The 27,181-nt window shown below is 39.5% G+C and overlaps 1 protein-coding gene across 2 annotated transcripts; it reads left to right on the top strand.

Annotated features, from left to right (window-relative positions):
* Positions 1–856: 856 nt before the first annotated feature.
* On the top strand, positions 857–27,181 carry si:ch73-40i7.5 (amyloid-beta A4 precursor protein-binding family A member 1). Of its 2 annotated transcripts, XM_063032746.1 has the most exons (11): positions 857–2,668; positions 5,139–5,175; positions 8,424–8,569; positions 9,523–9,609; positions 10,833–11,009; positions 11,285–11,461; positions 14,184–14,396; positions 20,278–20,397; positions 21,934–22,017; positions 23,268–23,408; positions 25,356–27,181. In XM_063032746.1, the coding sequence occupies exons 1-11, from the start codon at positions 1,469–1,471 to the stop codon at positions 25,425–25,427; spliced, it is 2,454 nt and encodes an 817-aa protein (XP_062888816.1). In that variant the 5' UTR covers positions 857–1,468; the 3' UTR covers positions 25,428–27,181. The 2 variants fall into 2 exon arrangements, with proteins under 2 accessions (XP_062888816.1, XP_062888817.1); XM_063032747.1 differs by lacking the exon at positions 21,934–22,017 and having other exon boundaries at positions 858–2,668; positions 25,356–27,180.

The following is a 27,181-nucleotide window of genomic DNA, read 5'->3' as shown; positions in this document are numbered from 1 at the left end:
GGCTTACTCTTACAACCACAACTCCTCTCTCTCTCCATCACTACCATGTAGTACTACCAACTCAGTACCATGAACTGAACTGAACTTTACTCATCATCGTAAGACTGTACTCATTCACTCCCTAGGCTTGACGAAGCTTGGTTTCTATATTTCAACACTTATATATGCATGAACTTTGCTAACCTGTTTGATATATCTCCACTGTCACCATCTCTGACTGTGGTGTCTGAAAAGAGGATGCTGTCTTGATTGCCATCTTGGACAATGTCTCCCATCCACTACGTAATGTACTGGTTGGGCACAGGAGTACATTCAGCCAGAGACTCATTCCACCGAGATGCAACACAGAGCGTCATAGGAAGTCATTCCTGCCTGTGGCCATCAAACTTTACAACTCCTCCCTTGGAGGGTCAGACACCCTGAGCCAACAGGCTGGTCCTGGACTTATTTCCTGGCATAATTTACATATCATTATTTAATTATTTATGGTTTTATTTTGCTATATTTATACTCTATTCTTGGTTGGTGCAACTGTAACGAAACCCAATTTCCCTCGGGATCAATAAAGTATGACTATGACTATATCTGCATTTATATTACTGTATTGCGTAGTTACTAATAAACGAGCATTAGTTAACAGCAATATCAGACTCTAAGGTGTGTTGCATTTCTGCTAGTTCTTTAACCCGTCACATGTGAGCTTTGATAGTAAATGAACCTTTGAACCTGTTGGATATGGTTAGCGCTTCACCCAACCGCCGAATGAAGAGGCCACGTGACTCGGCGATCGGGGCCGGACCGTCCTCAATGACGTCACCCCGCGGAGGCGGTGCTGACGTGTCGTTGAGCTCACTGTGCGTACGTGTGTGTGTCACGACGTTTGCGAAGTGGCCGGGAATTGGCCTGGTGACACGGGCTTCTCTGGATACCGCCAGTAGTGGCTGGCGGGATGTAGGAGTGTCCGGCGGCAGTCGGGAGAATCTGGATGTGGAAGTGGGAACGGCGGCTCCATCAAATTCGACTGCAGGCCTCGGACCCTGCAGCGGCTGCAGCCCGGGGATGTACTCCGGAAATGTGAGCTCGGGTTGCTCGGTCTGAGTCTCCAGCGCCCACCAGAGTAAAGGCGCTGGCTTCACTGCGACCCGGTCGTGCCCAAAGTTCACTGCAGGCGCTTTTAGGAGCCCTGCAGCTCCGGACAGTGGGGGTGAGATTCAGCATAGGCAGCTCCAAGGGCTCTGCATCTGAAGGTAGTGGTCGGCAGCCGGTCGGTTGGCATTAATCTTGGTGCCGTATTAATGGAGACCAGTGAGTGGGTCTCACTATGAGTAGCATGTTTTAATCTGAATGCAGCTAAGCAGGGTTTCCATGTAGTCTTATTAGATCTCTCTCCTCTCTCCCCCATGAGTTAAATGTTATTAGTCTTGTGTTTCATATTTTGCTCTATAAGTAATGGTCATGGGAGATTAAGATGAACAGACAGGAAGACCCCGCTGAGCCTGACAGTGAGGCTGTCAGTTTAATCCAGTATGTCAGTGGGGTTGAGATGTACGAACAAGGATTGGAAAATGATCAAATAGGTGCAGAAGCAGTTTTGCCTGAAGTTGGTGATGGTGGTTCTTTAGAAAACCTTCTTGACAGCGGAGATGCATTTACAGGGCATTATGATCAAGATTTTTGTGATGAAGGGACTGGTGAAGTTATAGTGAGTAACGATGTTAATGGTGAACAGAAAAGGGTGGATAATGTGGAATTAAATAATGCAATAACTAAAGAAGTCAAGGATTTGGTTAGTGCTGTGCACTTGTCAGATTTAAATGCAGATCCTGAAAGAAATTTGATTGAATTTGGTGTGAAAAACATCAGTTTAGGAACTGACACAATGGATCAGACTTCAGACCTTGAAGGTGATGATGATGAAGAAGATGATGATCATTGCCAGATTAAATTGCTTTCTGCTCAATTGCGCCAACATGAGCAGGCTGCAGTGATTTTGGAGAACAAAAGAAAACTGACTTTCAGATCACCAGTAGATGGAAGGACTGATTTATCATTTAGAGAAAGTGACAGACAACAGTTTGGTATGATTAACCATCAAGATATTTTGACTGATGTGAGCTGTGAACATTCAACCTTACCTAATGAAAAACTTAAAAGTTTAAATAGGAAAAAAACGGAAGATCTGGTTCAAAATTGCAACAAGCAGACCCAAGATAGCTGTCCAGGAAGAATCTCTGGTTTTAATGACCATGCACCGTCTAATATACAGGGTGATCTCACACCAGCAAAAACTGAAAGCAAAGAAACACACTCCCAAGAAATTTGTGAAAGGTCAGAAGAGTCATCTGGAAGTGACTTCGGCCGAACTAAGGATATCATGGGAGGTTTGCACCTTGATCAGCAAACTCCCGATTTCTTGGAAAGCGATGATTTGGAAATTGAAGATTTTTCAAGTTCTTCTTTAGTAGGCCGTCTTTTACTTAGACAAATGATGCTGAAGGAAGACTGGAAGAAAGAAGGAGAAGCATTGTCTTTAGCTGTTAAAGAACTGAAAGAAGAGGTTGAGTGTATCAGCAAATCCTTTTTGCCTGAGGATGATCCTGAGCACGTTGATCCATTAAGTCAAGGGGCTTGTCATATAAAAACCAATGTCCATGAACGAACACGAGAGGTAAGAAAGTAATTGAACAGAATATTTCTTAGTTAAATATTTGTACTGAGACCGATATACGGTAAATCTATTACAAGAGTTTCAGTGCACAATGCAAGCTTTCCATTCTTGAGGTTCATTATGTGCTTGGGGATGTGGATTTGGCACTGGTAAGGTATGAGGATTTTCCCACATTTGGAATTAAATTGTATCTTGAGGGCAGCATAAAAGAGCCTTTTTACAAGGATTTTAGTAATGGTATACCTCTGCTGCAAACAGCTAATTAGTGTAACTGGACTCTGCTGTCTCGTGAGACGATACAAGTTTATGGTCCTAGACATAAATTGCATCAGGACTGATCATTTAACTTTGTGGCCAGCAGCCCTTTGCCTCTGAAAATAGCGCATATGTCTTGCAAAAAAAAAGTATTGCAAATGCAGAAAATCCGAAATGAAATAATGCTGAAAATAATTCAGCTGCTCAAACATCATCTGTGAAGTAGGAAATATTTTATGCTTCAAGTCAACAATCTTTATGAAAGATCCTTGATCTAAAAGATTGACTGTATTTTTCCCTCTCTACAAATACTATCAGATCTATTTTGAGGGCATTATGTTTATGTAGCTGAGTGTAATTAAATTGCTTTATACATTTATCTGAAATCCAGTAGTGTTTATGATGATTTGTGAGTGTTTTTTAACTTGGGCTAACTAAGCCTTCTTAGCTGAGTTACAGGTCAGACAGATGATTCCTATTGAAGAACAGTCTTTCCATGGAAACAATTATCAAGTCATAAATAACTAAAGACTTCACGGTAATATAGTCACTCAAATATTTCTATCCTGTTATTTTTGTTGTGCTTTATGGGTGAAGTCCAAATTGATTGACCACCAGCTCAAGTGTATCAGATGCACAATCAAGGAGCATTACCATTGATATCGAAGAGAGATTAGAAGTGAGTTGCATTTCTAAATTAATATAAAATCATCCATCTATAATGTTTAGCATCACTTGTACATGTACAAAAAATTCTTGGGGTGCAAAAGTTGCAGAAAGTTGTGCTAATGTTCAGATGCAAAAATGTTCGGTTTGAATGAAATACAGAAGTGGTTTTTGCAGTGCAGAATTGAGCCATTTAGACCAGAAAGTCTTTGTTTTTTATGCAAGGCTGCTGCCACCTCTACTACCATATTTTGTTATTGCTCATGAATAGAGGCTCCCTGATTTAAGGACCTTATAGGAATCCAACATTATGCAAATTCTCCCATGCGTTTTTTCAAACTAGTAATAAAATTCTTAAGTTCTGTTATGTCTGGGTAAGATATATATTCCATTAGTTTAATTATGAGTAGTGTTGGAGTGATTATTCAATGAATTGTAGGAAATAGCTGTAGTAAGGGTATGTTTGGTAATGCGTACTGTATTACTCCAGAAACTGGGCATTTCTGACTTGAGAAATCGGCTTACAGGCATTTATTAGGAATGGAAACATTACATAACCCAGAGACTTACTGAACTTATTACATGAAGAACAGGTGTTAATCACTTCCATCATTGGACATATTTAAGACGGAGGTTGATAGGTTCTTAATTTGTAAGGGCATCAAAGGGTACAGGGGAATGGGACTGAGGGGGATAATAAGTCATTCATTGTGATGGAATGAATGGTGGAGCAGACTCGGTGAGCTGAATGGACTAATTCTCCTATATCTTATGGCCTAATGGTCTTGTGGTCTTATTATTCGATTCATAGTCATACTTTATTGATCCCGGGGGAAATTGGTTTTTGTTACAGTTGGACCATAAATAATAAATAGTAATAGAAATAGTAATAGTAATATTACTATTAGTAAATAGTAATAGAAATAATAAATAGTAATAGAATAGTAATAGAAAATAGTAATAAATAGTTAAATAGTAATACGTAAATTATGAAATAAGTCCAGGACCAGCCTATCAGCTCAGGGTACAAGGTTCAGGTCAACCATCTGCAGAAATTTCGAGACTTGCTGGTGCATCAGACAGACTTTATATCTGTCGGTTGAAGCTGGCTTTGATTTTTTTTCCACAAAATGAATTCATATTTAAATTGTTATGAAGTTGCGTACTTTTTAGAGTGGTGGAGAAATATTGTTGATTTTTACATATATGGAATGATCTGGATGGCAAACAAAGGATTTTTGCTATCTCTGTACATGAGACAATAATAAATTAATTACCAATTCATGTTTAAAAAAAAGGGAAGGAATGAAATAGTGACTGTAAGCCCAGAGCACAATGTTAAATTTATATTCTTGATTCGATGCCCTGATTGAGATCAGCTAATTCACCTTGGAACAAACTGTACAGCCAGGTAATGCACAAGGTTGATGAACTTTCTTGAAGTTACCCAACAGACTTGACATTTTTAATGAACTTAAGCCAAAAGCCACTTTGAGTACATGGACAAGCGACCTTTGGTACTAAAAGTTATTACTTAATTTAATTTCAGACAAAGAAGAAAATTTCCTTTCCTGCATTTAAGGAAGGTAAGTTGATCCTAATTGGATATTGACAAGTATATGCCTAATATTACTGCAAGTCAGACATTAAACAGAAAGATTAGGTTTTGTACAGCACCTTTCATAATTTCAGGTCTTGGCAAATGAGTATTTTGTTTTAGAAGTGTTGTCACCCTAATGAAGTTGGTAATACAACAGCTAGATTGCAGACAGTAAGGTTCAACAAATGAGCAGGCCCTGTACACATCTCACCTAATGTTAATACTGTTACTTAAATACAAAAGCTAACTTGCAAGTTTAGAGCAACTCATATAAAAGTTGCTGGTGAACGCAGCAGGCCAGGCAGCATCTTTATGAAGAGGTACAGTTGATGTTTCGGGCCGAGTCCTGACGAATTAACTTTGTGAACTTATGCTGCACTCCCTCAATAGCAAGAATGTCCTTCCTCAAATTTGGAGACCAAAACTGCACACAGTACTCCAGGTGTGGTCTCATCAGGGCCCTGTACAACCGCAGAAGGACCTCTTTGCTCTTATACTCAATTCCCCTTGTTATGAAGGCCAGCATGCCATTAGCTTTTTTCACTGCCTGCTGTACTTGCATACTTGCTTTCAGTGACTGATGTACAAGAATACCTAGATCTCATTGTGCTTCCCCTTTTCCTAACTTGACTCCATTTAGATAATAATCTACCTTCCCTTTCTTTCCACCAAAGCGGATAACCTCACACTTATCCACATTAAACTGCATCTGCCATGCATCTGCCCACTCACCCAGCCTGTCCAAGTCACCCTGCATTCTCATAACATCCTCCTCACATTTCACACTGCCTCCCAGCTTTGTGTCATCAGCAAATTTGCTAATGTTACTTTTAATTCCCTCATCTAAATCATTAATATATATTGTAAACAGCTGTGGTCCCAGCACTGAACCCTGCGGTACCCCACTGGTCACTGCCTCCCATTCCGAAAGGGACCCGTTAATCGCTACTCTTTGTTTTCTGTCAGCCAGCCAATTTTCAATCCATGTCAGTACTCTGCCCCCAATACCATGTGCTCTAATTTTGCCCACTAATCTCCTATGTGGGACTTTATCAAAGGCTTTCTGAAAGTACAGGTACACTACATCCACTGGGCTCTCCCTTGTCCATTTTCATGGTTACATCCTCAAAAAATTCCAGAAGATTAGTCAAGCACGATTTCCCCTTCGTAAATCCATGCTGACTCGGACCAATCCTGTTACTACTATCCAGGTGTGTCGAAATTTCATCTTTTATAATTGACTCCAGCATCTTTCCTACCACCGACATCAGGCTAACCGGTCTATAATTCCCTGTTTTCTCTCTTCCTCCCTTCTTGAAGAGAGGGACAACATTAGCCACCCTCCAATCCACAGGAACTGATCTTGAATCTATAGAACATTGGAAAATGATTACCAATGCATCCACGATTTCTAAAGCTACCTCCTTAAGTACCCTGGGATGCAGACCATCAGGTCCCGGGGACTTACCAGTCTTCAGACTCAACAGCCTATCCAACACCATTTCCTGCCTAATATAAATTTCCTTCAATTCATCTATTACCCTAGGTCTTTTGGCCACTATTACATCTGGGAGATTGTTTGTGTCTTCCCTAGTGAAGACAGATCCAAAGTACCTGTTCAACTTGTCTGCCATTTCCTTGTTCCCCATAATAAATTCACCCGCTTCTGTCTTCAAGGGCCCAATTTTGGTCTTAACTATTTTTTTTTTCCTTTTCTCATGCCTATAGAAGCTTTTACTATCCTCCTTTATATTCTTGGCTAGTTTACCTTCGTACCTCATTTTTTCTCCGCGTATTGCCCTTTTAGTTACCTTCTGTTGCTGTTTAAAAGATTCCCAATCCTCCAGCTTCCCACTTGTCTTTGCTATGTTATACTTCTTCTCTTTTATTTTTATGCTGTCCATTACTTCCCTTGTCAGCCACGGCCTCCCCTTACTCCCCTTAGGATCTTTCTTCCTCTTTGGAACGAACTGATCCTGCACCTTCCGCATTAGTCCCAGAAACACTTGCCATTGCTGTTCCACTGTCATCCCTGCTAGGGTATTGTTCCATTGAACTTTGGCCAGCTCCTCCCTCATAGTACCATAGTTCCCTTTGTTCAACTGTAATACTGTTGTGTTACAGTTACACAACTTACACATGGAATTGATGTGTAATTCCATGTGTAAGTTGCCATCTCTTGCCAATGACAAATTGGGTGGTGACAAAGGTAGTAAATAAGTTTAATGTTCTTTGGATTTGAAAAGCTGGGAATTGTCGTGTTTGGGGTGGAATGGGAATGAAGGTGCTCCGTGCTTGTGTTGGGCAAATGTGATGTCAGGCTTTTTGTTCCTGGTCATTATCTGTAGAGACAGAGTAGGGCAGTTCACTGGGATTGTGCAGGAAGAATATCTGCTAAGTAGGACTTACGAGGGTACTACAAAGATCACAGGGCCTGAGTTATAGGTAGACTGGAGCTCGACTCCTGGAGCATAGGAGACAGGAAGGATGCCCTTATAGAGAACAAGTTCACCTCCTATTTCCAGGATAGGGAAGATTCAAACTAGAGGCTGTAAATTTAAAGTGAGATGGAGAAGATTTAAAAGGGATCTGAGGAGCATCCTTTTTACTCAGACGGGGGTGTGTATATAGAATGAGCTGTCAAAGGAGGTGGTAGATATGGGCTCAATGTAAATTTATTATCAAAGTACGTATATACAGTATTACCATTTAGTATCTTGAGATTTATATTCCTGCAGGCATTTACAGTTTAACAACACTGACAAAAAAACCTATGTGCTCAACGAAACAAAATGTGCAAATATAAAATAATACTGAAAACATGAGCTGTAAAGAGTCCTTGAAAGTTGGTCTGTAGTTGTTTGGATCAGTTCAGAGTAGTGGTGATTAAAGTTATCCACACCAGTTCAGGAGCCCAAGGTAATTGTTCCTGAACCTGGTAGTGTGGGACCTAGGGCTTCTGCACCTCTAGTCCAGTGGATAAAAAATATTTAAGCAGGGGAATCGATAAGATGGGTGTAGAGGGATGTGAGCCAAGTTGCAGCAAATGGGACTGGCTCAAGTCACCGTACTGTAGACAGTTTGGGGTTGAAGAGACTGTTTTGATGCTAGACAACTTCAACTCTTCCCATCAGATCGATGTTCAGTATCTTCATAATACTTGGTGGTGGAATGAAAATTGATTTTTACACCTGGTTTCAGTAACAGCGCTTTTGTTTCCTTTGCTGCTTGTAGTACAGGGACCCTGTGAGTCAGAGGATCTCCTCGATGGAATCATATTTGCAGCAAGTTACCTTGGATCAACCCAGTTATTCTCTGAGAAAAATCCATCGACCAATGTCCGAATGTCTCAAGCACAGGAGGCAGTGGGGAGAGTAAAGGTGTGAAGTGTCTAAATTAATGCACAGTATTCTTTCAATTGGAATATTTTCAAAACCTAGCCCTTTGCTTTTGACATTGTTAGACCTGAATGTGCTACAGACAGATGGGCTGGGGAGGAGGAGTCATCTCCAATTTGATACCTGGAGATTTTTGAAGTGATGGATTTGTGTCTTGAGCCAGTTGTGTCCTGCTAGGTAATAACACGTGAAATAAAAGCGGGAGTGAGCCAAATGGCTCCATGACCATCTTCTTGTTCAGTGAAGTTGCAACTGTTTATGTACTTTGTTCAGTTTCCAGCCCAACCCAATAATTCTTGACACTTACTGTCCAAAAATATTAATTTAAGGCTTGCATTTATTCTAAACATCCACAATCTCTTGAGTTAGAGAATTTTAAAAGTTTGAAGAAATTTTCATTACAATCTTAAATTGCTGACTTATCCTGTTATTACCCATATTTCTATGCTTCTCAGTTCAAGCAAGCAACATCTTGGCATTTCCTTTCGTAGGGTCATCACTGCTTCCAGGGTAAATATGTCAGCCATTTGGTATGAAAATCAAAGCTGCACGTAATACTCGAAAAGAAGTCTCACCAAACCCAGAATAGTCTTAACAGCATTTCCTCATATTTCTAAGCTCCTGTGTGAATGTTGGGTGAAGTTGCAGTTGGGTTTGCAGGTAATCTCCATCATTTTTTTGATGGAGGTGGTGGGGTGACAAAAGGTGGGGGAAGGATTGACTTGAAGATGACTGTCAGGATTTTTGCTTGAAGGGCTATAAGGATGAGGTATTGGAGATCTTCTGACACTTGTGGCACCTTATGTAGGTAATCAGCTTCTTCTAGAAGAAAAGAGAAAATCGTGTGTATTCGGGGGGGGGGAGCAAGGTAGAAGGGAGTATGGGGGGAGTTGATGGAAATATAGGTAGTGTAACTAATTTATGATTATTTATAGGCGCCCGAAGGAGAGTCTCAACCAATGACTGCAGTAGATTTGTTTATATCAACACAACGAATTAAAGTATTGAATGCAGAAACACAGGTAATGGAATATCTAAATGTCAAGAAATGTACCTAAATTCTCCTGCACAGTGTATACTTTTAACTCCCCACCCCACCTCCGGTGTCTTAGTATTAAAATGCTACAGACAAAAATCTTAAAACATTTTAAAGTTATCTAATATTCTTCATTAATTATCTAGAAATATTCATTATTACTGTCACCAACTTAATTTTAAAGTTTGCAAATAAATTTGCTTATAGCAAAGCTCTACAAAATGCAAAGATACTGACTACTTAATCTGTCTTCACATATAAGAAGTGTCCAGGACATTGACTACTAGTCTTCTAAATAGTGGCATTGAGAAGGCTTGTGTAACCTCAGTTTACTACCTCAACCAAAAGACTTCATCTCCAAATGAATTACAGTCCTTCAAAACTGTAGTGAAGTGTAAGCCTTGGCTGTGCATTTCAATCTTTGATGAGAAGTAAAGCCACGTTTCATCTATTCTCTGTGGAAAGTGCGACCAAAAACAAGACTTGTGACACATTGCATAGCAATGGCAGTCGCTAATTATTTTGTTTTCCAAATTGCCTGTATTACTTGGCCAATGTGAGTCAGCATGGTAGTGTAGCAGTTAGCATAACGCTCTGCAGTGCTAGCAATCAGAAGATCGGGGTTCAGATCCCATTGCTGTCTGTAAGGGGATTGTATGTACTCGCTACAATAGTGTGGGTTTCTTCCTTGTGTTCCCGTTTCCTCCCACATTCCAAAAAGTTGTTAGGGTTAGTAAGTTGTGGGCAGGCTACGTTGGTGCTGGAAGCATGGTGACACGTGCGGGCTCCCCCAACACATCATAAACACTGACACAAATGACATATTTCATTATGTTTTGATATGTACATGTGACAAATAATGCTAATCTTGTAAATTTTATTCAAAATCCAACAGCAGGCTGAACTGCTGTGGTATTGTGATCCCAGGAGTACGTTGGTACTTGCAGGTGGTTAATGATACAAAAATATCAGATGAATCTATGGTTGTGAAGTGCTCAACCAAACAATTCGGTTTGAGATCCATGCTTCATCTGTACTTCACGGCTCACAGAGCATGTCACTGTCTTCCTTGCGCATTTGCTTAGTTTCTTGTCGTCACCTATCTCAGAAACAGTGGGTCTAAGATTTACCAGCAACTCAATTTTTCAAACTCGACATTTGTAATAATGTGAGTTAGGTTTATCATAACCCAGTTCTTTCCTTCTGTAGGAAGCCTTGATGGATCATCCTCTGCAGACCATTTCGTACATCGCAGATATTGGAACTACAATAGTTTTCATGGCTCGGCGACGACTACCACGTAAACCTCCAGATCAAGAAAATAGGAACTCTATGGCAGGGAAACGAGAATACAAGATGATATGTCACGTCTTCGAGTCAGAAGATGTGAGTATCATTATATTATAGCCTAAGTCATCCAACGATAACTTCTAGACTTTTGGGATCTCAGCTGTGATGTTTTCTGCAGTTGTGGCATGATTTTACTTTTGTCATTTTTTAATAATTTAAAATCAGTACTTGTAGGATGTTGTGAAGTGGTTTGTCACTCCTCCACTGTGCCCTGTGGATGTGTAAAGAATGGTGTGATTCAGTGGTATATATAATTCTAACAAAGCAATCCAATGTTTTTTTTCTCCTTTCAACACTGTCCCGGCTTGTAGGCATCACTTATTGCACAGGCTATAGGCCAAGCTTTTACTGTGGCGTACCAGCAGTTCCTGAATGCCAATGGTATTAATCCTGCAGATCTGAGTCCCAATGAGTACAATGATTTACTCGATACAGAGTTCTACAACGGTGACCTTGTACACTTTTCCAAATCAGAGAATTCCAAAGAGGTCAGTGTCTGTTTTAATGACTTGTAGCATGGTTTACTAGTTTCAATGTTGAGAGCGTGTTTGAGAATAATAAATGGTAACTTTGCAAAGGAGGCAGGAATGTGCAGCATTGCAAGATTTAATACCGCAGAATAATCTCAATGTATTTAGTTTCAAATGCTTTCTTGGAACTGATACGTTTCAATAAGTTGACTTTTCTTTTCTAAACTGATGAGAAAAGACTAACTTTATTTACCCTTTCCTCATAAAATAGTCTCTTCATCTCAGAAATCAGTCTAGTGAATATACAAACCCCATTTCCAGAAAAGTTGGGATATTTTCCAAAATGCAATAAAAACAAAAATCTGTGATATGTTAATTCACGTGAACCTTTATTTAACTGACAAAAGTACAAAGAAAGATTTTCAATAGTTTTACTGACCAACTTAATTGTATTTTGTAAACATACACAAATTTAGAATTTGATGGCTGCAACACACTCAACAAAAGTTGGGAGAGAGGCATGTTTACCGTTGTGTTACATCACTTTTCCTTTAATAACACTTTTTAATTGTTTTGAAACTGAGGATACTAATTGTAGTAGGTTTGCAATTGGAGATTTTGTCCATTCTTGCTTGATATAAGACTTTAGCTGCTCAACAGTCCGTGGGCTCCGTTGTCTAATTCTCCTCTTCATGATGCGCCATACATTTTCAATAGGAGATAGATTTGGACTGGCAGCGGGCCAGTCAAGCACACGCACTCTGTGTCTACAAAGCCATGCTGTTGTAGCCTGTGCAGAATGTGGTCTGGCATTGTCCTGCGGAAATAAGCATGGATGTCCTGGGAAGAGACGTCACTTTGATGGCAACATATGTCTCTCTAAAATCCTATTATACGCCTCAGAGTCAATGGTACCTTCACATACATGCAACTCACCCATGCCGTGGGCACTGATGCACCCCCATACCATCACAGATGCTGGCTTTTGCATCTTTCACTGAGAACAATCTGGATGGTCATTTTCATCTTTGGCACTGAGAACTTGGTGCCCGTTTTTTCCGAAAACTAGTTGAAATGTGGACTCATCTGACCACAGCACACGGCTCCACAGTCTTTCGGTCCATCTGAGATGAGCTCGGGCCCAGAGAACTCGCCGGCGTTTCTGCATAGAGTTGATGTATGGCTTCCTCCTTGCGTAATACAGTGTCAAGTTGCATTTCTGGATGCAGCGATGGACTGTGTTGAGTGACAATGGTTTTCTGAAGTACTCCCGAGCCCAGGTGGCTATAATTGTCACAGTAGCATGACCGTTTCTTGGGCAGTGCCGCCTGAGGGCTGGAAGATCACGTGCATTCAACAGTGGTTTCCGACCTTGCCCTTTACGCACTGAGATGTCTCTGAAATCTTTTCTCAATATTATGTACCGTAGATGTTGAAAGACCTAAATTTTATGCAATCTTGTGTTGAGAAATGTTCCTTTTGAACTGACTAACAATTCTCTCTCGAATTTTGGCACAAAGGGGTGAGCCACGACTCATCCTTGCTTGCAAAGACTGAGCCTTTGATGGACGCTAATTTTATACCCAATCATGATACCTCACCTGCTACCAATTAGCCTGCTTAATATGTAGTCTTCCAAACTGGTGTTACTTGAATATTCTGTGCACTTTTCAATCTTATTTTAACTCTGTCCCAACTTATGTTGAGTGTGTTGCAGCCATCAAATTCTAAATTTGTGTATATTTACAAAATACAATTAAATTAGTCAGTAAAACTATTGAAAATCTTTTCTTTGTACTTTTGTTAGTTAAATAAAGGTTCACGTGAATTAACATATCACAGATTTTTGTTTTTATTGCATTTTGGAAAATATCCCAACTTTTCTGGAAATGGGGTTTGTATGTCGGTACTGCATCTAGTTGGTACTTTTGGTCTCTATGAACTTCAGGAAGCATTGCTGCCCTATCACATCTCCTCTGTTTCTTGTACTTCTGCTCTCACTCTGCTTTCCTTTAGACAGAACAGTGATAGAGTTCCTCTTGTCCTTACCTTTCATCCCATGGGCCTTGGCATCCAGCATTACATCCTTCAACACATCTGCCAGCTGCAATGAGATCCTTTTAACTAGCCACATATTTTCCCTATCCCTTTCTGCTTTCTCATGGACCACTCTTCTCATGATACCCTGGTCCACTTATTGCTCGTCTTCTTAACCCTTGCCCTTATGGTAGGTGTTACATTACTTATTCTTGCACCTGATCCAGGAGCCTGACTAGTTCTTCCAGGTGAGGAAAAGGTTTACGTGCATCTCCTCCAACCTTGGCTACTGCATTAAGTGCTCCTGATGTGACTCCCTCCACATTGGTTAGACCAAGGGCAGGTTGGTTCACTGTTTCGTAATGGCCATCCTGAACGCTCAGTTGTATGCCATTTTAATTCTCCATCCCATTCCCACACTGACCTGTACTTGGCCTTCTCTACCACCAAGATGCAGCCCAACACAAACTGGAGGAGCAACACCTTGTCTATCCCCTTAGTCATCTACAACCCAATTACATGAGCATTGAGTATTCCAATTATGAAAGAACAGACAGGGTAGAGAAATTGGTAGAAATTATTGTGATCAACTGCTATTTCTTTTACCTTTGTCCAGTTTTACTTTGTTATAATCCATGATGTTGCGTATTTTCCTACAGTTTCAATAAATGTAATAATAGATGCAGTTCTGTTCTTTGCACAGGTGCATATTGAAAAAGCGAAAGGTGAGATCCTTGGCCTAGTGATAGTGGAGTCAGGCTGGGGCTCGATCCTCCCTACTGTGGTGATAGCCAATCTCATGCATGGTGGGCCGGCTGAGCGGTCAGGAGAGTTGAACATTGGCGATCAGATCATATCTGTGAATGGTACCAGCTTAGTTGGCCTGCCTCTTGCTACTTGCCAGAGCATAATCAAGGTACTGAATCTGGAGTTCATATGCATTGCTTTAGTTTGTTTTAACATATTTCTCCTTTTAGTTTCATGCACTGTGAGATATTCGTACTTTTGGTTCCTTATATGTAACATGGAAGTCCTTAGGTATGTTAGTTGGTAGATCTTTTATTTGTTTTGATGAGTCACACAAAGTAGGAAGTTCTCAGTGTTCTACTTATGTTCCGTATTTAACTTTGGGTAGGTTTCATGTTCCGTGCACAGATGCATCACAGCTTGTAACTTTAGTTGTTAGATGAAGAAAAAGGTGCCTCACATCTCCAGGGACCCCGATTTAATCTTGGCTATGTATTCTCCTTGTCTGGAGTTTGCTTGTTCTCCCCATCACTCTAGCTTCTGCCATGTGTTTTATTTTTTTCCTCACCCACCGAGTATATGGTGGTAGGTAGATTAGCTACTGATAATTATCCCGTAGTGTAGATAAGAATTAGAAGGAAAGTGAATAGCTATAAGAGAGGAACAGTTACAGGATTATAGAAAAAATAAGTGGGAAATTATTAAGATGAGATTCATCCCATGCAAGCAGGCATGCTCCAATGGGACACATATCCTCCATTGCAATAGATAAGTAGTGTCTAGAATGATACTAGATGAAGAAGTACATCTCTTGACAAGTTATGCACATTGAATCAAAATTCCTGCTGTAATCTGCATTCAATGGCCAATGCTGCAGTTTCTTTATATACAGAGATTAGGTAACAAGATGAGCGTTCTAATTTGCTCTCAGGTGAAGTAAGGCTAGTTTTGAGTGTGCATTAGAACTCTAGTGATAATAATACCCTTAGTAGGAGGAAAGCATTACCACACTATACGTGTCGCAACAACTATTTGGCACACCAAGCAGGAGAGACGAAGGAGAATCGGTTGATGTTGAGTTCTTGGATTTTCAGAAGGCCTTTGACAAGGTACCACACACGAGGCTGCTTAACAAGCTGCAAGCCTATGGTATTGCAGTAAAGATTCTAGCATGGGTAAAGCAGTGGCTGATTGGCAGGAGTGGGAATAAAGGGAGCCTTTTCTGATTGGCTGCTGGTGGCTAGTGCTTTAGCACAGGGGTCTTTGTTGGGACCGATTCTTTTTATGTTACATGTCAGTGATTTGGATGAGAGAGTTGATGGCTTTGTTGTAAAGTTTGCAGTTGAAACAAAGATAGGTGGAGGGGCAGGTAGTTTTGAGGAAGTAGAGAGGCTACAGAAGGACTTAGACAGATTAGGCAAATGGGCAAAGAAGTGGCAGATGTCGGGAAGTGTATGGTCATGCACTTGGGTGGAAGAAATGAAAGAGTTGACTATTTTCTAGATGCAGAGAAATTACAAAAGTCTCAGGTACAAGAGGATTTGGGAGTCTTTGTGTAGGATTCCGTAAAGGCTAATTTGAAGGTTGAGTCTGTGTTGAGGATGTTAGCGTTCATTTCAAGAGGACTATAATATAAAAGCAAGGAAATAATGTTGAGACTTCATAAAGCACTGGTGAGGCCTCACTTGGAATAGAGTAGATTTGAGCCCCTTGTCTTAGAACGGATGTGCTGGAACTGGAGAAGTTTCAAAGGAAGTTCATGAAAATGATTCCAGGATTGAATGGCTTGTCATATGAAGAGCATTTGATGGCTTTGGGCCTGTGTTAATTGGAATTCAGAAGAATGAGGGGTGACCTATTTGAAACCTATCAAATGGTGAAAGGCCTTGATAGAGTGGATGTGGAGAGGATGTTTCCTATGGTGCGAGAGTCTAAGACCAGAAGACACAGCTTCAGAATAGAGAGGCATCCTTTTAGAATGGAGATGAAGAGGAATTTCTTTAGCCATAAATTGGTGATTCTTTGGAATTTGTTGCCACGGGCAGCCGTGGAGGCCAAGTCTTTATGTATGTTTATAAATATTCTACTTTAATATATATTTAAAGCAGAGCTTGATAGATTCTTGATTGGTCAGGGCATGAGGAGATAAGGGGAGGGAGGAAGAGGCAGGAGGTTAGGGATGAGAGAAAAAAACAGATCAGCCATGATGAAATGGCGGAGCAGACTTGATTGGCCAAATAGAACCATAGAACACAGCACAGAAAACAGGCCATTCAGCCCTCTTAGTCTGTGCCAAAACTTTGTTCCACTAGTCCCATTGACCTGCACCCAGTCCATAACCCTCTAGACCTCTCCCATCCATGTATCTATCCCATTTATTCTTAAAACTTAAGAGTGAGCCCGTATTCACCACATCAGATGGCAGCTCGTTCCACAATCTCACCACTCCCTGAGTGAAGATGTTCTCCCTAAACCTTTCCCCTTTCACCCGAAAGCCATGTCCTCTCCTATTTATCTCTCCTAATCTAAGTGGAAAGAGCCTAATTCTACTCCTGTATCTTATGGTATAAAGGATAGACTAGGACAGTAAGTAGGATTTTTTTCAGTCAATGTTTTTTGCATGAAATGATAGTTTGTCTTTGTCTTTGATAGCTGTTATTTGTCAGAATAAGTGTATTTATAAGGTATTGAGTCATTTCTCAAATCACAACATCCGCTCATGGTTTGCTTGGCCCTTTGTATGCCAGCGAAATTGAAAAAAATGATGAATAAATATAGTTAGGTGTTACTGCATGTGCAGGATCATTACCATGGTGAATCTTTTTCCACAAATTAAGTTGAAGCAGTCAGGTTATCTATGCTAGTAATGTGCATTTGTGTTTCCTAGGCTAAATAGATTGATTAGACAACAGGTAGTGGCTGGAACAGGAGTGATACTAGTAGCAAAATAATTTATTAAAGCAAGAATTGAGCTGTGGTGAGAAATTGAGGCAATCAGTTTATTCCTACAGCAATGAGACAGTGGATTGCTTAGGAAGGCTGTGTGAAATTAGTGCATCTGTACACCAGCATAATAGCATGGTAGTTTTATTTCTTGGAAGAATGAAAAGAGCTGAAAAAATCATCCAGAGATATGAATATCAGCTCCCATCATGGGCAGTTGGGAAATTTAATAGTATCATAAATGGTGAAGTTGTAATTATCAGATTGTTGTTTAGAACTGAATTGTTTTGCAAACAATTTTTTAAAAATCCAAGTACCTCTATAAACTTGCAATAGCATTTCTAACCCCCCCCCCACCCCCACCTATAACCTCAGAGCTGTATTTGTTTAGTTTTAGATACTTGATTATCTGTGAATTTTCTGGAAGCTGTGTCTTCATCTACTAAATCCTAAATTTAGGAACCCTCTCTAACGATCTTTCCGTCATTAAGAGCAAGCTTAACACCAAGGTCAACAAACTTTTGATTAATTTCCCTTGTATATTTTTGCATCAATTTTGTGTTTTACCTTCCTGTGAAGCAGCTTGAGATAAAACAGAACATTCTGGAAGAAGAAGCAGGTCTGGAAAGCTTATGGTGACCGGAATGATGATTAAGCTTGATGCCTTTCAACAGAAACGTGAAAGATGAAAGGGTACAATCTGTTTTAAGATGGAAAGAAACCAGGGTGTAGAGTACAAGTGGCAATAGGGTAGAGCACAGGAGAGCTTAATTAACAAAAATGGAATCTGGTAGGACTGAACAAACGACCTGACATCAACCAAGGCATTATATTCGCAAAATGCAATGTGGCACGTAGACCGGCAGAGCCTTCCTTATTAATGTGGGATGTGCCAATATTTTGTCTACAGTGGTGATTTAAGCACATCTAACATCATATGGAGTTACAGTTTCATCTTCTAATTGCTGTTTTCCTCCCCAGATGAGCACAGTGGTACATTTTTAGGACAGTGTATCAATGGCCCCTTGCTGGAACTCTCACCATTTTTCATTGGGAAGGAGAATAGTGGTTCAGTTATTGAACTAGTTATCAGCAACAGCAGAATTGTGTTCCACTGCAGTGTTTTATTTTCTGCTGTGGCCTGGCTGTTACTCTTTCATTACCATCCAATGAGGGGATTAGCAGTGGCTCAGTGGGGAATGTAGAAAGACATACTAGAAACATTAACTTGTAGAAGTGAAGTCCCGAAATAGTGGAACTGTAAAACAAAATAACCTCTTGTTGAACAGCAGAAATGGCAAGCAGCCCAGGTAGTATTGACATTGGTTTTATGGTAGGCAAGTGCTAAATTCCAATAAGGAGCTAATGATTTTTTACTGGCAAGGTGATTTGTGGTTTAATGACTGAACTAGTATTGGAGTCATGGGGTACTGAAACAGGCCCTTTGGCCCAAATCATCTGTGCCACCAAGATGTCCATGTAAGCTAGTTCCATTTGCCAGTGTTTGACCCATTTCCCTCTAAACCTTTCCTATTTATGCAGTTGTCCAAATGTCTTTTGAATATTGCTGTTATACCTATCTCAACCACTTCATCTTGCAGCTTGTTCCTTTTATATACCACCCTCTGTGTGGAGAAAGTTGTGTTGTTCTGATTAAATTTTACCTCTTTCACCTTAAACCATGCCCTCTGGTTCTTGATTCCCCAGTCCTGGGAAAAATTCGGTGCTTTTATCCTATCCATAGTTCTGGACTGTTGATGTGGAGACATGAATTGAAATCCCATTCATGTCCCATTCAAATGGGAAATATAAATTCAAGTAGTTAAATATTGGCACATAAATTGGAAGCAGTAATAGACTACAGGAGTCTATATCTTGTTTCAAAAATTAATGAGATCTTGGCTAATCTGTTTGAAATTTGGATATTTTTAAAGAAATGCTAGTCTCAGTAACAAAAGGGACTATTAAATTATTAGATTGCTGTAATCTGCTCCACTAATATCTTTAGGGAAGGAAATGAGCAATTTCTTTTTAACTTTGCTGGCCTTTTTCTAATTTCAAACCATTAATTTGGCAGGCTCTGTCTCCTCACTTCAGGCTTTTTGTCCATGTCCATATCTGATGATTGGCTAACTTAAAGAAAAACACTAATTATCTCTATCCTTGATCAGATTCAGCCAACGTGCCCATACTATTTATGAATATTCCATGATAAATGAGTTTTGACCCCTTTATCAGTGTAGTATAATATTCACAACGGGTGAGAGTAACTCCAATGATAGTCAGTTTGCCACCATCTAGGGTAAAGCAGCCCAATGGATTGGTGCCATGTCCATCGCAGTTAGACACTTAACCATAAATATTTAAAGGCGCACTGCAGGATATTGTCCAATGTTTCTTTAACTGTAGCTCCCAAACTAACAATTGCCAAGATGCACGGACAATATCACCAAATGTTTCTTAAAGTTGAATGTCAGCTTTCCCTTAATCATGACTTAGTCAAAATCCAAGAGCTTGCTATTCAAAAGAGTGTTATGCATCAACAATTTAAATAAAGATCTACCACATGGTTTCCATGAGGACTTGCTTTTGGAAAAGACTACCGAATGAGAAACTGCACAGTAGCATAGTAGTTAGCACATTGTTTTACAGCAGTGATCACTGATTGAGGTACAATTCCGGCCTCAGACTGTAAGGAGTTTGACATTCTCCCCGTGACTGTGTAAGTTTTCTCTAGTGCTCTGGTTTCCTCCCACATTCCAAAGACATACAGATTAGAGTTAGTAAGTTGTGGGCATGCTGTTTAGGCACGGGAAGCATTGCAATTCTAGCGGGCTGTCCAGCGCAATCCTTGCTGATTTGATTTGACGAAAATGAAATATTTCACTGTGCATTTGATGTACATATGATAAGTAAACCTAACTTTTATCTTGCAAGTAACTGCTATGCTTAGTTGACTTCTGAGCCTTGATCCATGGTGATGTGTTAATGATTCACTTCGATTCCTACTAAGTTGAAAAATAGTTTTTGTGGAGACCTTTCTGCCAATTGTGAGCATTTTCATGGAAAATCAGTCCATCTGACATTTTAATATATTGGTTTTGAAGGACTTGAAATATCAATTTGAAGTAAAGCTCAATATTGTTCGCTGTCCTCCAGTCACCACTGCAATCATCAAACGACCAGATCTGAAGCATCAGCTGGGATTTAGTGTTCAGGATGGGATTGTAAGTATGAGGATGACATTGATGTCTTTAAGTTACCAGAAGTAATTTTAACTCTTATTCCTGAAAGAATTTCTAATCATCTAGTGCCTGCCTGACTTCTATTTAAAACAGGGTTTTCATTTCATACAGGAAAAATAAGTAGTAATTTCTCAGCTAATGTCAGGAATCCCCATGCTAAATCCATATCAGAATAATGTAAATTCTGCTTTTTAAAAAGTCTTTCCAGTGACAGGTTTCTTTATTTTTATCATAATTTTGAAATGGTAACTTTTATCAAAATTCAATATTGAGAATATTTGTTTATTTTGGCTGTTGAATGAGCAGCAGTTAATGAAGTAGATAAAAATTGCCACCAAGCAAAATCCAATAATTTAATTCTATTTATATAATAGATTAGAGACAGAAGTCTGCCGTGCAGAAGGCCATTCATCCCATTATGCCAATCAAAGAGACCTCAACCTAATATTTTGTTCTGTGATGCAGAGTGCATTTTATTAATCTATTCTAATTTATCTACCTGCTGTATAATGTAGAATTAATCTGAATTCCCAAAGTGAATTTTGAGGGTAAGATATGGGATTTCAGTTAATTAGGCCTGATAAGCCTCTGGAATAATTGTTAAACTTGCAATATTAAACAGACTGTTCAGTAATTATCTAAGTTCTGTTAAGGTGAGCTAGATTTGCATAGGTGATTTTTGTGTTTCTTGTATCATTAGTAACTAGATTTGAAAAGTGTATAATTGACTGAAAAGTTTTGGGATGTGATTGCGATATGTGTTGTATAAATCAAATGTAAACCCCTATGTAAATACCTGCTGTGGGATGCAAAGGTTATCCCTTGACAGAAAAATCTTTCAATGTACAGGCAGTAATTTTTCCTTCTGAAAACTTATACTAAGTTGCTTTGAAATGTCAAATGGAAAAAATATTCAATAAAATTAACTACTCCAAGGCCTTGTTAACTGCCATGAGATGAATGGCAATTCATTTGTTTCAGTGAGTTGAATGTTGGCCAAGACAGGAGAGTTCAGTTAGTGTTAATGATGTGTATATAGAAGGCCTGGCAATCTCTTTATCATCTTGTGAGAAGATTGGAACCACTGTCAGAATAGCACTAAATATTTCAACTACTCACTTCACATTTTTATTTTTATTACATTCTTTTCAGGGTTTGGCATTATTAGGACCAAACTTTTTAAACTTCCCTTTCCTAAATGTCCTTGAGCAAGTGGAAGTCGTCAGTTTTCCTGAACTGCTGCAGTGCCTTTGGTAAAGAGTGGAATAGGGAGTTCCACAGTTTTATCCAGTGACAATGAAGGAATAGTGTGACAATTCCAACTCATGGTGATGCATGGGTTGGAAGGGGCCTGCAGGTGCTTGTGGTCCATTTCACCTGCTACTGTTGTCCTTGCTGATAGTGGTAAAGAGGTTGGAGTCTTTCATTCCTTATGCCTTATAAATTTAGTTTTACTAGAGTTTCTTGATATCACCATTGATCAAATGTTGCCTTGATGTAATTACTCTTTATTTTTAGAATTCTGCTCTTTATTCAAAGTTTGGACCAGGATTTTGGTCAGGTTTGACGCAGCATGGTCCTAATGAACTCCAGCTACAATTGGTGAGCAGGTTATTGACAGATGAGTGTTCTTGGTAGCTCAGTCAATAATACAGCCAATCACTTTGCTGATTGAGAATTGACTGGACAATAATTAACTGGATTTGATTTTTTGTCTTTTTTATGGATAAGATGTACTTAAGCAACTTTACACATTGTTTAATTGATGTGATTGCCAGAGTTTTAAGTATATTGGGACAGCTTGCCCAGAAAGCACACAGCTTCAGTAAAATAGCCAGGATATAATGCAAGTGAAGTATGTGAAGGTGAAGTTAGTCGAATGTGAGATCCAAAGGAGGACTGCCTCTGTGGTGTTCATTATATCAGTTTTTTTTCTCTTTCAGGCAATGGTTATCTGACAGAAGGCTAATGACAGGGCTTCTTTTAATTTTTTTTTGGAGTATAAACACTCCTAGAGCTGCCCAAACTTAAAACAGGCCAACATTTTGCCCTTTGTTGCTGAGTCCTACCACAGAATTGATGGGTGTGCGTTACTGATAGAAGTGCAACCTAATGCTGGAAACATCTGAGTTTATATAATTCAGTCTTGAACGTACTCTCAAGTGATTTGTTTTATAGTCTATTGAAAATCAAAAACTTGCAGATACTGTATGTGTAAAATAGAAATATAATATCTTTTTGACCAGAAGTTAAAATGTGTCTCTTTCTGAAAAGGCTGCCTGACCTGCTGAATATTTCCAACACTGTTTCATAAGCTAGTTTTTCTTTATATCCAGAATTTGTCATAAGCTTGTTAGTTACTTCTGAGCACTGAGAGCAAACCATGTAACAGTAGATGTTGCCCTTTGATTAAACTATGTATGCAGTGGACTAGTATGTGCGGCCAAAATTGCTGTCCCCTTCCTTGCTGTTGTCTGTTAGCACACTTTGTGTAGTGATTGTTAATGGTCAGTGAATGGTGACATGACAATGTCATTAATAATTCCTGTGGGTTTTGATTTGCCAGTCAACTCTTCACAAAAACTTGACTCACTTTTAAAGGTGTCCTATGGAAGAAACAACTATTCAAAAAACAAAAAAATTGACCTTTGGGGAAATAAACTTTTTAAATAAGTAAAACAACCATTAAAATCTCAATGGGCTTTAAAAATGAGGAAGGGTCAAAAAAATGAATGGAAATTATGTCTACAATTGTTTCATTGCCCCATTAGAACTGTGCTGATACCAAATCAGTAACCATTCGACGTCTTGTAGGTCCAAAGAGTTAATGTTAAAAATGTTATCTTGACCAGATCTACAGCCTCATGAGAGGTGGAATTGCGGAACGAGGTGGAATTCGAGTTGGACACAGAATCATTGAAATAAATGGACAAAGTGTTGTGGCAATCCCACATAACAAGATTGTACAAAGATTGTCAAATGCCACTGGTGAAGTAAGTGCAAAATAAACAGTTTGTTTATTTTAAAAGTTATAATCTCTGTTGAAGCTTAACCTCTACTTCTTGATGTTTCCAGTTCACTGATAGTTGACTAATAGACAGAGGCAAATAGATGGTTGATGCTGTGGTTTGTAATGCCTCTGCTTTTTAGTCCGGATTAAATTAAGTTGGGTTAAATTTAGTGGGGCAGTTGGCCTTTGTTGAATGTCAGCAGCTTCAGGAATGGCAGAGACCTAAAGAGAACTGAAATATCGCAGCATAGTCACGGTTGATATTGCATGAACAGTGATGCTAGGCTTAAAAACATATCACTTCTATCATGATTATTTTTGGTTTTTTGCCTAGCATATTTCTTCTCCAAGCTTATACTATTCATTGTTTTACAACTCTTAATTATCGACCATTTTCTAATTCAAGTGAGGCCCCCTGTGTGCCGGATAGTGGTACTGAAATAATCATTACAACAATCCTTCCATATGTTTTTCTTCAGTTTAGCACATTTCATTTTTAATTAATTTTGGCCTCATTTGCAGATTTCCCAAAGTAAATTATGTTAGAAAGTATAGTTACTTATTAGGGTACTTTGGGGTTATTTATTTATACTGGAAGAAGTTAGCTGCCAATTGCATTTAATTTTACTACAGTGACACTTCTCATTTTTGAACTTAGCAGAAAATTTTTTGGTGGTTTCTTCAATTTCAAGCTGGTATTGCAGCCCAGCCCATAACTCATTGGTTGCCAGTGTATTTGCATTTTCCAAAAAGGGTGTGTGATAGCAACATGTAGCACTAACCAGCCTCCTACTTACTAGCCCTCCATCCAGAGGTATGGGTATTGAGAAAGCCTTGCTTTTTATGTGGGATGTTGTAGTGCTCTACAGTCAATTTGGAAGGTTGAATTTGAAGGCAGAATATAGGGTTAATGACAGGATTCTTAACAGTGTGGAAGAACAGGGGGCTGTTGGGATCCATGTCCATAGGTCCCTCAAAGTTCGCATGCAGATTGATAGGGTGGTTAAGAAGCCATATGGTGTGTTGGCCTTCATTAGTCATGGGGTTGACTTCAGGAGCCGTGAGGTAACGTTGCAGCTCTATAAAACCCTGGTTAGGCCACACTTGGAATATTGTGCTCAGTTCTAGTCACCTTGTTATAGAAAAGATGTGGAAGCTTGACAGAGGGTGCAGAGAGGTTTATCAGGATGCTGCCTGCTTTCGAGGGCATGTCTTATGAGGAGAGGTTGAGTGAGCTAGGGTTTTTCTCTTTGGAGTGAAGAAGAATGAGAGATGACCTGATAGGGTTGTATAAGATGATAAGAGGCAGAGTACATGCCTAGTGCTTTTCTCCCAGGACAAAAATGGCTAATATGAGAGGGCATAATTTTAACTTGATTGGAGGAAATTACAGCTGGGATGTCAGAGGCAGGTTTTTTTTAAAGAATGGTTGGTGTGTGGAAAGAGCTGCCAGGGATGGTGGTAGAGGCAGATACATTAGGGATATTTAAGAGACCCTTGGATAAGCACATGGATGAAAGAAAAATGGAGGGCTGTGTGGGAGGGAAGGGCGGAATAATGTTGGACTGGGTTAAGGGGTCGGCATAATAGTACAGGCTGATGAAACTAGTGTTCTGTATTCTATGAACTACTGTACATGTAAATAATTTAGATGACATGGCATTCAATTTGCAAGGGGTAAACTCCCACAAATAACAGTGCAATATTGACATGGATTGAGAGATTAGTATTGACTAGATCAATGAGGGAGAATAGTTTAACATCAGGTTTAGGCCTCTTTGCATTTGCAGCCACTGCCCCGATGAGCATTAGTGTGGATGTGATCAAACTTGGAGGCCCCTGTGTCTCATGATTATTTATTCAAGCTGAGCAATTATGTTTGTGAAGATGGGAGATATAAAAATGTTTGAATTTTACTGTTTCTTTCCAGATTCACATAAAGACAATGCCAGCTGCAACTTACCGATTACTAACTGGACAAGAGCAACCAATATACATATAAAGAAAGAATTATCATCATTAGCCAGCTGAAACACTTGTGGTATCCATGGAGTCCACGTGACACTGCCTGCTTTGTTGTGCCTCAATAATATCGACACACAATTCTTAAGTGGCCTATTGAAGACGACTTAACACAACCATTCCACTCTGCACTAAATTGGCTGTGGCAAGGAGCCAGGAGCTGCAGCATCACATGAGGCCAGTGTGTAAGGGAAAATAAATTAACCTTTGATGCAGGCTTGGCAGCATGCCATGCATCAGACTTAGCACTGAGTACAAGGTGGCACTGTTTTTCACCAAGAAGATTTTGCACATTGCTTCCTACATATCACCAGCTTAAACTAGATATTTCATGACAACTGCAAGTGGCTTTCCTGTTTTATTTGAATGGAAAGCTGCTGGATTTATTTTACTGGCAAGGGCATAAACTTAATATTTTAATTATTTAAAAGAATATCACCAAGGTATTAAGCAGACCAGTGTGCCATATGGATAATTTTTCTGAAGGGTTAGGGAGGGGAGGGAAGAAGCTATGGGCAATGGTTTTGGAGATGAAGTAGTTGTTGACCTGAGCCTTGGTCTGGAATCTATTCTGCATTGTTTGTGAAAGGTGCCATTCCATCCTGTGACTGCCTGGCACAGGGATATGAGGTTCAGCTGCTGTTTTACTCTATGTATACCAAATGCAATTTACTATTTTCTGTACAGATCTCGCTTTTAAAAAGTCAGAAATCATGCTAAATCATGCCTCTGCGTAAGGAGATGAAAAATCAGCCTGAGGATATTGCTTCTGTTTGCCATTTACTGATTCTTGCAGAGAAGTGCATGTGTAATTAAGCAGGAGGAAGAGATTGTGCTTATTTGAATTACCTGCTGACCATGTGCATTGCAGAGACTCTGACAATACCTCACTTAGAAATTCATGCCTTTGGTGCCTTGTAAACTACCATTATGCTAGCCATAATTGCCATGCTTGGAGTGTTTATCAGGGAATATAACGGAATAAAATGCATTAATAATTGTATTGTGTTTTGTATAGCCATAAGGGTTAGCTGAGAGGTTGCTGATCTTTTACAGGCTACAGGGTCATCAGTTGACTAATGCTAAATTGCATATTCTTGGCTCAATTGAGCAATAGGGGTGGAGAACTGATGGGTTATATGAGATAATGACTAGTTTAGGAGGGGATTAATCAGCCCAGGGCTTTTGCACTTGTTTATTATCACATAGCATTCTGGAAAATGCATGTGGCCAAAGATATCTCCCATTCGCACTCACTATACAAGGTTCTTGCGTCTATGGAAATAAACTCCAGCGAGACTCTCCATCTTCATACAAGGAAGAGAAGAGGTTGAGGGCAGGATGGTTCTGCAGCCCTCTGCACCCAGAAATTTTCTCTATAGCTGTAATTTGTCTCTTCTATTATTGTAAGCTGCAATGATTAGTATTTGAGCCATGTAGTATGTAATCATGCAAGTTGCCTTTTCTGTATGGGTCTGCTCTGAATTCTTCCAATTGAATGTGCTATTACCATCTGACATTTAGTTAATGGAATTGAGAGGACTTGAGGCTCTGACACATCAAGCATTTGTCTAATGCAGTGCTACCTTTGGCTGGTTCTTGTTAACATCTTTCATTGCAATAAAGTTATTGTGGCATATATGCATTAACTTAGTAAAATGATGGATGGATTGTGTTTCCATATTGTCAATGAAAATAATATACTCAACATGCTGGAAATCAGAAATAAAAACA

The sequence above is a fragment of the Mobula hypostoma genome, chromosome 24, assembly GCF_963921235.1.
Source record: "Mobula hypostoma chromosome 24, sMobHyp1.1, whole genome shotgun sequence".
NCBI lineage: Eukaryota > Metazoa > Chordata > Chondrichthyes > Myliobatiformes > Myliobatidae > Mobula > Mobula hypostoma.
Note: the sequence above shows the minus strand (reverse complement) of the source record. Positions and strands in the feature narration are given on the sequence as shown.

Coding starts and splice junctions, on each gene's coding strand:
- si:ch73-40i7.5 (XM_063032746.1), top strand. CDS start 1,469: ATGAACAGACAGGAAGACCCCGCTGAGCCTGACAGTGAGGCTGTCAGT. Junction 5,176..8,423: donor CTTTCCTGCATTTAAGGAAG/GTAAGTTGATCC, acceptor TGCTGCTTGTAG/TACAGGGACCCTGTGAGTCA. Junction 20,398..21,933: donor TTAGTGTTCAGGATGGGATT/GTAAGTATGAGG, acceptor CTTTATTTTTAG/AATTCTGCTCTTTATTCAAA.